The 13,271-nt window shown below is 41.2% G+C and overlaps 1 protein-coding gene across 2 annotated transcripts in view; it reads left to right on the plus strand.

The window, feature by feature from the left end:
* The window catches only part of LOC110317042 (C-type lectin domain family 4 member A-like), a 20,206-nt gene extending 11,319 nt beyond the window's left edge, over positions 1–8,887 (plus strand). Inside the window, exons 5-8 of one of the 2 annotated variants that reach the window (XM_021191392.1) lie at positions 1,392–1,456; positions 1,580–1,737; positions 2,890–3,002; positions 8,365–8,509. In XM_021191392.1, the coding sequence (XP_021047051.1) occupies positions 1,392–1,456; positions 1,580–1,737; positions 2,890–3,002; positions 8,365–8,509 (481 nt within the window). Of the gene's footprint in view, positions 1–1,391; positions 1,457–1,579; positions 1,738–2,889; positions 3,003–8,364 lie in introns of both variants that reach the window. The other variant, XM_021191393.1, reaches the window with a different exon arrangement.
* The last annotated feature ends 4,384 nt before the right edge of the window (positions 8,888–13,271 follow it).

Below are 13,271 nucleotides of genomic sequence, written 5' to 3' on the forward strand. Positions count from 1 at the left end.
CTCTGGATAGTCCATCCTTTCATCTTTCTGCTTATCTTTGAACCAGCTCTGCACACATATATATTTATGTATATATATATATATATATATATATATATATATATATATATATATGTATATATCTATATCTTGAAGAAGATGGTGAAATCTGTGTCATGAATTAAAATTGCTTAAATAGATTTAATAGATTCCTTGAGAACATTTTTAAATTTATAGAAGATTCACATGATGGTATAAAGATACTGTTCTAACACTACATCTACGCACACTGTGCCCTATATGAGCATCTTATAAAGGCATTCATGATTGCTACAACTAGTGAGTAAATACTGACTTCAACACTGATTGATGAACATGATAACTAGACTTTCATCTGGGACACCACATTATACTTAGCTGTCAAATCTCTAGTCTTCTCCTGCTTGGAATATGCTTTCAGGAGATCTATGTTTTGCATAATTCTGATTAGAAGGGTGACTGGTCTAGCGTGTTACAGGATACTTGTGTATTAAAATTTGAGTAATTATTTTTTAGCAAGATGACAGGTATGAAATGCTAGTCTCATCACATTGTACACAGGGTCTAAGCTATAAAAATTATGATAGACTGTTGATATTGCCTGATGGTCCACTCCTTTTTGTAAAATTTATTCATCTCTCATACAATACATGCCATCTGCAGCATGCCCTCTCTCCACTCCTCTCAGTCCCAACACCTGCCCTATTTCCCAGATCCATTGCTTTCCTGTCTGCCTTCAGAAAAAGGAGGACTCCTCTGCTCATGGGACCCCTTTTCTTCCAATGGGTTGTCTCATCCAGACTTGATATGAGGGTTTATGTCCATTTTGATTGCATCTTGCTATGCAAGGTTCATTCAATAAAAGCATACCATTTAAAGGCTAAGCACTGGTACTGGATAACCACTTAGGTGGCTCATCCATGGAGAAGATTATTTCTCTGTATTTGGTGGTTATTAATTGCCTGTAGCTCTTATAACAATAAAAATAGGGCATGAATTCCTGAGGTATTATGTTTTACACTTACCTCTAGAATCTTTGTAATATTTTTGTGAAGTGTTTTCATCAACACTAATATAAAAGTCTCCTGTTAGAATATTGATATCATGATTATTGATCTGTATTATCTAAATGCAATATTATATATCTCTATATCAATCAATCAATCAATCAATCTATCTATCTATCTATCTATCTATCTATCTATCTATCTATCTATCTATCTATCAATCTATCTACCTATCTATCTATCATGAAATTTTCTGTTTCTTGTTATGATGAGTAATATTCTTTGGATACTCAGATTGTTGTGTGTTATGTCCTGAGAGTCTGGGTGTTCTTTACACTCTGTTTTTCTGGCTTTTTCTGACTTCACCCCAGTAGAACAAAGGGTTCTGACATTAGTGATAATAGAGGTGGAGTTGGGTTTCTTGTTACCTGAGGGGAGAATGGTTCCTGCTGCATCTGGGAGAAGCTGGGAGTTCTGGCTTCTGTGTGGTATCTGTACACAAAAAGCTTTAGAACGACTTTATTACATTGCATTTACGTTTCCTTCTTTTCCCAAAGACAAAGACTGGAGCTGTTGCCCAAAGGATTGGAAACCATTTGGTTCCCACTGCTACTTCATTTCGAATGACTCAGGGGCATCCTGGAGTGAGAATAAGGAGAAGTGCTCCCACATGGGTGCTCATCTGGTGGTGATCCACAGCCAGGCAGAGCAGGTACATCCTGGGAGAGAGCAGAGTCTGGGTCCAGAAGGCTGTCTGCCTGTTTCTACTAAGGAGGAGTTTTGTTGATGTGGGTATTGGTGCTGTGGCAGAAGGGTTTCCACCATATATGCAGAATGGTTACTTCAGCCTTTGCCTCCTATAACTTGGTCCCGCTTAAGTGGAGCTAAACAACTTCCAAGGAACCATGGCATCAGAAATGCAACACACCAGGTTGGAGGGAAGGGCAAAATGCTTCTGCTTGAAAGACCAATTTGTGGTTTCTGCACTCTAAGGCTTCCTGTAGAATCAACTGCCTAACAGAGAAGGGTGCAGGGAAACAGGACCCAGTCTAGAGGGAAATGTGAGAAATGAAATAACTGAGGTTTGAATGGAGAATGATTAGATATGCAAAATTCTCTCCTGTACAACTGTCAAAAATGGTGTTGGTGAAGAAAAGAGGGGTGTGAGTCTGAGATGAGGATTCATTATGATCATGGTCTGAGATTGTTTCCAGTGTCATTAAACATGAGTGATAACTTCAAAAGTGTCCTGAGCGTCCAGAGATGTTATGCATTCCTGGGGTTTGGGGGTAGAAAACGTGCACTCCTGGGGAGTGTCTCCTATTCCTCAATCCTTTGTTTTCCCATCTCTTCGTGACCAGAAAAAAATCAGTCAAAATATCACAATATAGCTCTAAAATATAAAATTATTATATATTAATTTAAAATTTAAAAAATATTTAAGGGCCTAGAAAGATAAAGTAGGATTCGATGATTGGGTATTAGTAAATGTGTGGTGGCACACGCCTTTAATCCCAGCCTGGTCCACAAAGTGAGCTCCAGATCAGCCAGGGCTATACAGAGAAACCCTGTCTCGAAAAAACAAAAAAACAAAAACAAAGTAAAAGCCAGGCATGGTGGCGCACGCCTTTAATCCCAGCATTTGGGAGGCAGAGGCAGGTGGATTTCTGAGTTCGAGGCCAGCCTGGTCTACAGAGTGAGTTCCAGGACAGACAGCACTACACAGAGAAACCCTGTCTCGAAAAACCATATATATATATATATATATATATATATATATAATTTTTAAAACATCTTAGAAAAAAACTCTATAACAGAAAAAGTAATGCTCAGTCCAGGCTGAAAGCTATTTCTTTCCTTTTAGGACTTCATCACTGGGATCCTGAACACAAGTACTGATTATTTTATAGGACTTTTGGATGCTGGTCAGAGACAATGGCAATGGATTGATCAGACACCATACAATAAGAGTGCTACGTGAGTCTAGAGTCCTGGGTCCTGTAGCATGAGGAAAACTCAGGTGTTCCAGCTGTTGGTTATGAAGCAAAATTAGCTCCCTCTTGGTGTAACTGCTGGGATGGAGTAACTTTTACTCTCCCAAGTGCTCATCACAGGAGTCCTTTGAAGTATTCCAGGTAGAGATGAGAAAAGTGAGTTTGAAGTTTATAGATGATAAATACCCAACCAAAGTCTTTATACTTCGATGAATCTTATATTATACTTTCGGTCTCTCATCTACATTTTTAAATTTAGGATTTCATTTATTTTTATTCATGTGTATATATGTGAGGTCTCTGTTTTCACTTTTCAGAGAAGAAAACCAGAACTCCAGAATTTTAAATTATTTATTCTTGATGACAGAAATAAATAGATTATTTAGAGATTTGGATTAGTTCTCCAGTCTTTAAAATAGTCCCATTGTTTAACGGGAAAACTTTCTTAAAACATGAGAGTAAGAAGAATCCTTTTTGGGCTGGTGAGATGGCTCAGCGGGTAAGAGCACCCGACTCTTCTTCCGAAGGTCCTGAGTTCAAATCCCAGCAACCACATGGTGGCTCACAACCATCCACAACGAGATCTAACTTCCTCTTCTGGAGTGTCTGAAGACAGCTACAGTGTACTTACATATAATAAATAAATAAATCTTTAAAAAAAAGAAGAATCCTTTTTAGCATCTAAATAAGCACAGTGGGTTGACTGTACCCTGGTACTAAGATTTGATCTAGTTCTCCAGTCTCCAAAATAATTCCATTGTAAAATTTCCATCCTCATCTTTAGGCTTGCTTCTTCTTTTCTTTCTTTTTTCCTTTTTTTGTTTTTTCTTAATCATTCTATGTTTTTACATCTCAAATGGTATCTCACTTCTCGGCTACCACTCTACAATCCCCCCACCCCACAATCTCCCTCTCCTCCTTTTCCTTTGCCTCTATAAGGGTGCTCCTCCCTCCATTCTCTTGCCTCACCCCTCCAGCATCCCCCCTATGCTGGGGCATCATACCTCCACAGGACCAAGGGCCTCCCCTCCCACTGATGTCAGACATGGTTATTCTGCTACCTATGTATCTGAAGCCATGGGTCCCTCCCCGTACACTCCTTGATTGGTGGTCTAGGCCCTGGGAGCACTCGGTGGTCTGGCCAGCTGATGTTGTTCTTCCTATGGGGTTGCAATCCCCCCTCTTCTTCTCCAGTCCTTCTGCCAGCTCCCCCACCAGGGTCCCTGAGCTCAGTCTGATGGTTGTCTCCAAGCATACCCATCTGCATTGGTCAGTTGCTGACTGAACATCCCAAGTAGCAGCCATATCCAGTTCCTGTCAGCAAGTGCATCTTGGCAACAGCAACAGTGTGGATTTGGTGTCTGCAGACAAGATGGATCCCCAGGTGGGGCAGACCCAGTGTATTAGTCAGGGTTCTCTAGAGTCACAGAACTTACAGATATGCTCTATATAGTAAAGGAATTTATTGATGACTTACAGTCTGCAGTCCAAATCCCAACAATGGTTCAGTAGTAGCTATGGATGGAAGTCCAAGGATCTAGCAGTTGCTGAGTCCCACATGGCAAGAAGGCGAAAGAGCGAGAGCCAGACTCCCTTCTTCCAATGTCCTTATATGGTCCCCAGCAGAAGGTGTAGCCCAGATTAAAGGTGTGCGCCACCACACCTTTAATCCCAGATGACCTTGGACTCGGAGATCTCCCTGTCTTAATCTTCTGGATTCAATCACCACTGTGTCTCAAGATCTCCATACCAAGATCCAGATCAGAAACTTCTATCTCCCAGCTTCCAGATTAGGTTCACTGGTGAGCCTTCCAATTCTGAATTGTAGTTCATTTCAAATATAGTCAAGTTGACAACCAGGAATAGCCACTACACCCAGGATGACCCTTCCTTCAGTCTCTGCTCCATTTTTGTCCATGTTCTTCCTTTGGGCAGGAACTTTTCTTGGTTAAAAACTTTGAGATGGGAGGCCCCATTTCTTGATTGTGGGTAGTGCCTATCTACTGGAGATGGTCTCTACAGGTTCTCTCTCCCTACTCTGCTAAAATCATCCCTGTTGGGTCCTCAGATCCTCTTGTTTCCCTTGTGTCTGGGACCCCCAATGGTTGTCCCCATTTCCTCATCCCCCCCCCCGCTACATAGTTTTATTCGATTTCCTGACCCTCTGTATCTCTTTCCTGTCCCATGTAGTACATGATACTGTCCCCTTGTTTTCTCCCCTCTTCTCTCCCTCCCAGCACCCCCTCCATCCACCTTCCACGATCATCCTGTTCCCCCCTCAATGCAGGACTGAAGCATCCACACCCTGGTCTTCCTTCTTTCTAAGCTCCATATGGTTTGTGGGTTGTACTATGGGCATTGTGAGCTTTTGGGCTAATGTTAACTTATTAGTGAATATATAACGTGTGTTCTTTTGTGTCTGGGTTACCTCATACAGGATATTTTCTAGTTCCACCCACTTGCTTGAGAATTTCATGAAGTCATTATTTTTAGTAGCTGAGTAGTACTCCATTGTGTAAATGTACTACATTTTCTGTATCCAATTTTTTGTTGAGGGACATCTGGGTTCTTTCCAGCTTCTGGCTTTTATAAATAAGGCTGCTATGAACTTAGTGGAGCATGTGTCCTAGTTGTATGTTGGACCACCTTTTGGGTCCAGTAGTGGTATAGCTGTATCTTAAGGCAGAACTATTTCTAATTTTCTGAAGAACCACCAGACTGATTTCCAGAATGGTTTTACCAGCTTGCATTCCCACTAGCAATGGAGGAGTTTTCCTCTTTCTCCACATCCTCACCAGCATCTGCTGTCACCTGAGTTTTTGATCTTGGCCATTCTGACTTGTGTGAGGTGGAATCTCAAGGTTGTTTTGATCTGCATTTCCCTGATGACTAAGAATTGAACATTTCTTTAAGTGCTTCTCAGCTATTTGAGATTTCTAAGCTGAGAATCCCCTGTTTAGCTCTGTATCCCATTTTTACAATCGGGTTATTTGGTTCTCTGTAGTCTAACTTCTTGAGTTCTTTGTATATATTAGATATTAGCTCTCTATCAGATGTAGGATTGGTAAAGATCTTTTTACAATCTATGGGTTGCCATTTTGTCCTATTGACAGTATTTTTGCCTTACAGAAGCTTTGCAATTTTATGAGGTCCCATGTGGGGTAATGGGCTATGTACAGACAGCCTGGTCTCCAGTCGAGTCTAGGTCTTGAAACCTGGTGGAACCCATTGGATGGTAATTTCCACCTACATGGGACAGAAGATGTTCGATCATGGCTCCTGGACCCCTGGTTTCTGTCGAAGTTACCGCCCCCACGGCCTCCACAGGAGAGACATGTGGCTAGTAGTCATGTAGACAATGTCCCAAGATTCTGGCATTCTGGCTAGACTCCTTCCCACAGTTAGCTAGCAACAGCAAGATAGCAAGCCCACTATAATAGGGGCTGCTTGGCCCTTCCTCGCACTCTTAAACTTTCACTTTGCTCTTTCTAAGCTTTTACCTCTTTTACTCTCTAGCCTCTCATCTCTCTCTTCCCCCTTCTCTCCTCGTGGCCATGGCCGGTCTCTCTCTCTTTATACCTTCTCTCTTTCCCCCACTTTTCTGCAATAAAGCTCTAAAACCATAGACTGTCTCTGATCATGAAGGCCCACTGTGCTTGAATGATGGGATAGGCTTTCTCCTAACCTGCATGTCTAAACTCCCACCAGAAGACCTTCCTATGCTGCAGTCACTGACTGGACTAAGGACTCTCGCCTTTGTGGGAACCACCCAGCACTGCCTCTCCCCCTGCCCTCTTCCCTTATCTCCGGGGTGAGTGCTGCCCCAGGGCTCCTATTCTGTTCTCAGCTCCTTCACTGTATCCAGCGTGGGATGCTGGATGCTAAGAACCTGGTACCTAGGGCTGCCCCTTGTCCACCACCCACTGTCTGGGGTCAGTGGCTTAACACAGCCAGATGCCCAACCAGGGCCACGTGGAAAGTGTCTGACAGTCCTCCTGCGTCCGCCTGTCCAGAGCACCAGAACTCTGGAGGGACACGGGCTCTCTCCCACTCTCCTCTTTCCCACACACCCACAGCCCCACAGTCGATTTGTTGATTATTGATCTTACAGCACAAACCATTGATGTTCTGTACAGGAATTTATCCCTTGTGCACATATCTTTGAGGCTTTTCCCCACTTTCTCCTCTATACGTTTCAGTGTATCTGGTTTTATGTGGAGGTCCTTGATCCTCTTGGACTTGAGCTGTGTACAAGGAGATAAGAATGGACCAATTTCAATTTTTCTACATGCTGACCACCAGTTGAGCCAGCACCATTTGTTGAAAATGCTGCCTTTTTCCCACTGGATGATTATAGCTCCTTTGTCAAAGATCAAGTGACCATAGGTGTGTGGGTTCATTTCTGCATGTTCAACTCTATTCCATTGATCTACCTGCCTGCCTTTGTACCAATACCATGCAGGTTTTATCACTATTGCTCTTATAGTACAGCTTGAGGTCAGGGATGATGATTCCCCTAGAATTTCTTTTATTTTGAGAATAGTTTTTGCTATCTTGGGTTTTTTGTTATTTTAAATGAATTTGAGAATTGCTCTTTCTAGTTCTGTGAAGAACTGAATTGGGATTAACATGGGGATTGCTTTGAATCTGTCGATTGCTTTCGGCAAGATGGCCATTTTTACTATATTAATCCTATCAACCCATGAACATGGGTGATCTTTCCATCTTCTGAGGTGTTCAATTTCTTTCTTCAGGTACTTGAAGTTCTTTTCATACAGTCACATCAAAATATTTTGTATTATTTGTGACTATTGTGAAGGGTGTTGTTACCCTAATATCTTTCACAGCCCATTTATCCTTTCAGTAGAGGAAGGCCACTGGTTTGTTTGAGTTAATTTTATATCCAACCACTTTGCTGAAGTTGTTATCAGCTTTAGGAGCTCTGTGATAGAATTTTTGGGATCACTTATGTATGCTATCATATCATCTGCAAGTAGTGATATTGTTACTTCCTCCCGAATTTGCATCCCTTCAATCTCCTTTTCTTGTGTAATTGCTTTGGCTAGAACTTCGAGTACTATATTGAATAGATAGGGAGTGAATGGGTAGCCTTCTCCTTGATTTTAATGGGATTGCTTTGAGTTTCTCTCTAGTTAGTTTGATTCTGGCTATTAGTTTGTTGTATATTGCTTTTATTATATTTACATATAGACCTTGAATTCCTGATCTCTCAACAAGAAGTGATGTATTTTGTCAAAGGCTTTTCCAGCATCTAATAGGATTATTGCTTCCTCTTTTCAAGCTATATTGTAGCAAACATCCTGATGCTCTTTCCTCCCTTACAGGTTCTGGCACAGAGATGAACCCAACCAACAGTTTGAAAAATGTGTTATAATAAATCATCGTAAGAAAATTGGATGGGGCTGGAATGATATCCCTTGCAAAGATAAACATAAGTCAGTTTGTCAGGTGAAGAAAATATACTTATGAATCACACGTTCTCCATGGGGATTCGATTTCTTTGTTATCTGCCATAACATGGACACCTGGAAAGTTCTACAAGTGGAAGAGCTGTTCACAAAATTTAAGGGGGCAGCAAATGGTTATGCATATGACAATACTGGCCCAAATATACCCTTGTGCATTTATCTATCTACTCTGTGTTAAAATGAAGTTTCATTGAGAATTTTTATGTACCAGAGAGTATACAGAGTCCCTTTTGGGTACACATGGAGCTTTTTGCCAACTCCCCAAGGTTTCCTTTACTCATGCCATAGTATATTTTCTCTCAGTGTATCTGTTTTTCTAATATTTCTTTGGATTTATTGACATTAAATAGAGAAGTAAAATTATATATATTTAAGTGTCTGGATTGATACACAAAAATATTTACTGTGAAGTAATTATTCAAAGAAGGTTAACAACACCTTCCATTACTTACCATCATTGCCATATTGTGTGTGTGTGTGTGTGTGTGTGTGTGTGAGAGAGAGAGAGAGAGAGAGAGAGAGAGAGAGAGAGAGAGAGAGAGAGAGAGAGATAGATACACTTATGGTCATTTAAAGAAAAGTGAGATATACAGGATGGTGCTAACTGTTTTCATTGTATTGTACCATGGATCTCAATATTTTCTTCTGTTTTATCTGGTAGTTTATATTCCCTTCATCAACATGTTAGATATCCCAGCAACCTAACCTTTACAGCCATGTATTCTTCACTCTGATTCCTAAGATTATTTGATAAATTAATAATATTTATTGTAATATTATAGATTATCTCTCCATTTAATCTTTCTAATGATTCATGAAAAGCAGCATCCCCAGGCACCAACACGCAGAGATTCCTGTTTTGTGTGATGTCTAAATGATGTTGAAGGACAATACTGGATTACAGTTTAGACTTAGATAAACAAAGAATGAAAAATAGCATAGTTTGACACAAGATATTCTGACTAATTTGGCATAGAAAAGAATGTAGACAATTGCTTCCTTCTTTTCAAACATTTCCTGTAGCAAGTTAAGCATGACAAATGGAAACACAGACAAATCTTGCTCAACCCTAAGCTAGTTCAGGCAACTTCATGTGACTGGTTTCATAAATCAATATGTGAAATAAAACTGCAGCAGCCTCTGAGGCAGCATTTCCCTCTTTGTGGAAAACTGAGCATTACTTATTAAACCAAATCTCCTCTTTAGACAAGGAAAGCAGGGCCAGTAGTCTCTAATCTGGAATTGTTAATTTTAAAAAGGATCACATTCACTTTACCATGAGTAAATTTTACTCAAACCCAATAAAATATTCTGCTAGCTCTTCATGATCTGAATTCTGATGTGTGAATGGAATCCTGGCACAGGTTAAAAGCCATGAGACAGTCAGTTTGATGTAAGTAGGCAGTGGATACTAGTTCTTAGTAGTGTCTTTAAGGAAAGGCACTGAGTCCACTTCTTCTCCTGTCTTCTTAATCCCAGCCAAGGCCATTCCTGTTCCAGGGATGCTCAGATCCCCCATCAGCATACCCACCCCCGGAAGATGGCTCTGTGCTTGGTGACGTTTGTGTGAAGTGATTCAGTCCAGAAATGTGCTGCCTCTTCTTCCCACAGGGTGTCTCTCGACATATTTCTAATCAAAAATCTTGTCTTCCTCAGTAAAACATTTATTATTGTTGTCATCATCATCATCATTGTCATCATCATTAATTTATTCACTGTACATTTAGCTCACTGTCCCCCTCCTGGTCATTCCCTCCCACAATCCTTCCTCTATCCCCCATGCCTTCTCCTTTGAGTGGATGAGGATACCCTGGGAATCCCCAACCCTGGTGCATCAAGTCTCTGTCAGTCTAGGCACAGCCTTTCCCACAGAGGCCAGACAAGGCAGCCCAGGTAGAGGAACATATTCCAGGGACAGCCAATAGGTTTTGGGACAACCCTCACTGTAGTTGTTCAGGACCCATATGAAGACCAAGCTGCACACCTGCTTCATATGTGCTGGGATGCCTAGGTCTAGCCGATGTATGTTCTTTGGTTAGTGGTTCAGTCTCTGAGAGCCCCAAGGGTCCAGATTAGTTGACTCTTGATTTTCCTGTGGAGGTCCTATCCCCTTCAGAGGCCTCAGCCAGAGAATCTTAGACACTTGAAGTAGAACAAGAAGCCAAGGGCCTTTTCTTTTTTCTACTTTTTTCTTTTTCTTTTTCTTTTCTTTCTTTCTTTTTCTTTCTTTTTTTTTCAAGTCAGGGTTTCTCTGTGTAGCCCTGGCTGTCCTGGAACTCACTCTGTAGACCAGGCTGGCCTGGAACTCAGAAATCCACCTGCCTCTTGCCACCCAAGTGCTGAGATTAAAGGCGTGCACCACCACCCCACCACCCCAGAGATTAAGGCCTTTTCTGCATCTAATGAGATGCAGAAATCAAAAAGTTTCTATTTTTGAGCTTATTTATGTGATGGATAATATCTATAGATTTACATATGTTGCCCCCTCTCTGCATGTCTGTAACACAACTGACTATCATGGTGAACTATCTTTTGATATGACCTTGAAAGTAGTTTACATTTTTCCCCATGTGGCAAAAGTTTATTGTAGAAGAAGGGTAAAAGAGGTGACAGAGACAAAGGGAGAAGAGGAGAAGGGAGAGAGGGAGAGAGATTGGGGGGATGGAGAGAGAGAGTTGTTTACTAAATTTTTATTGAAAAATTTATACATATGCTCATCAGAGAGATAATTTTGTAGTCATTTTGTTGTGTTTTTCTTCAATTTTGTTACTAGGGTAAAATAAACTTCAAAAAAGAATTGGGAAGTGATCCTTTTATTTTATTTTTTTTTATCAATGGAACAATTTATCGAGTATTCGTGCAAGTTCATTTTCTTTTATTGGAATTTTCTTTATTTACATTTGGAATGTTAGCCCCTTTCCAGTTCTTCTCTCTGCAAACCCCTTATCCCCTGCTTCTATGAGGATGCTCCCCAACCCACCTACCCACCCACTCACTTCCACATTCCCACCCTGCCATTACCCTACACTAGGTCATTGAACCTCCCAGAACCAAGGGCCGCTCCTCCCACTGATGTCCAACAAGGCCATCCTCTGCCACACACAGGGCCAGAGCAATGTGTCCCTCCATGTGTACTCTTTGGTTGGTGGTCCAGTCCCTGGGAGCTCTGCAGGGTCTGACCATTTGACACTGTTGCTCTCTCCAGGGAGCTGCAAATCCTCTCAGCTCCTTCAGTTCCTTCTCCAACTCCTCTGTCTGGGACCCTGCGCTCAGTTCAATGGTTGGCTGCAAGGATAAGCCTCAATATTTGATAGACTCCTGCAGAGCCTCTCAGAAGACAGCCATACTTTAACATGAAGGGATGTTGAATTTTGTCAAATGCTTTCTTAGTATCTAATGAGATGATCATATTTATTTATTTATTGAACTCATTGGCACAGAGCTAAATTTCCTAAACAGAACTCCAATGGTTCATGTTATAAGATTAAGAATTGATAAATGGGACCTCATGAAACTGGAAAGCTTCTTTAAGGCAAAGGACATAGTCAATAACACAAATTAGCAACCTACAGATTGGGAAAAAATCTTCACTATCCCCACATTTGATAGAGGGTTATTATCCTAAATATATAAAGAAGTCAAGAAGGTAATCATCAAAAAAACCAAATAACCCAATAAAAAAATGGGGTATGGAAGTAAACAATTCACAACAGAGGAATCTCAAATGGCTGAGAAGAAATTAAAGAAATGTTCAAAATTCTTAGTGATTAGAGAAATACAAATCAAAACCACCCTTAGGTTCCACCTTATGCCAATCAGAATGGCTAAGATCAAAACCTCAGGTGATAAAACTTGTTGGCAAGGATATGGAGGAAGAGAAACACTCTTCCATTGTTGGTGGGATTGCAAACTGGTACAACCACTCTGGAAATCAATTGGAGGTTCCTCAGAAAATTGGAACTAGATCTACCTGAAGACCCAGCAATACTACTCTTGGGAATATACCCAAAATATGCCCCACCATGCTTCAGGGGCTCATGTTCCACTATGTTCATAACAGCCTTATTTGTGATAGCCAGAAGTTGGAAACAACATAATAGAATAATCAATACAGAAAATGTGGTTCATTTACACAATGGAATATTACTCAGCTATTAAGAATGAGGCCATTCTGAGTTTTGCAGGCAAATGGATGGAACTAGAAAACATCATCCTGAGTGGGGTAACTCAGACCCAAAAGGACATGCATGGTATGTGCTCAACAATAAGTGGATGTTAGCCAAAAAATTACAGAAGATATAGTCCACAGTACTCAGAAAGTTCAACAAGCTGAAGGGTCCAAGTGAAGATGCCTCAGTCCCACTTGGGAGGGAGAAGAAAGCAATCATAGGGGGTTGGGGGATTGAGGGACCTGGGAAGGAAAGGGGAAGGTTGGAAGAAGAGGGGAACATGATATGATATTGGATGGTGTTAAAGAACTAAAGCCCTGAGTGCCAGCAGAAAAAACAGAAACAGGCAACCTCGAGAGGTAGGAGGTTTGGGAGTTGGGGGGTGGGGTGGGCAGAATGTACCAGAGACCTGAGAGGTGAGAGACTCTCAGGACTCAAGGGCATGTAACTTAGATGAAATGCCCTACAATGGAGGGAGGGAGCTTGTAGAGCCCACCTCCAGCAGAAAGACAGGGCATCAAGTGAGGGATGGAGTTGACATCCTACAGTCAAAACTTTGACCCATAATTGTTTCTGTCATAAAGAACTGAAGGG

Source organism: Mus pahari, chromosome 2 (genome assembly GCF_900095145.1).
Source record: "Mus pahari chromosome 2, PAHARI_EIJ_v1.1, whole genome shotgun sequence".
Taxonomy (NCBI): domain Eukaryota; kingdom Metazoa; phylum Chordata; class Mammalia; order Rodentia; family Muridae; genus Mus; species Mus pahari.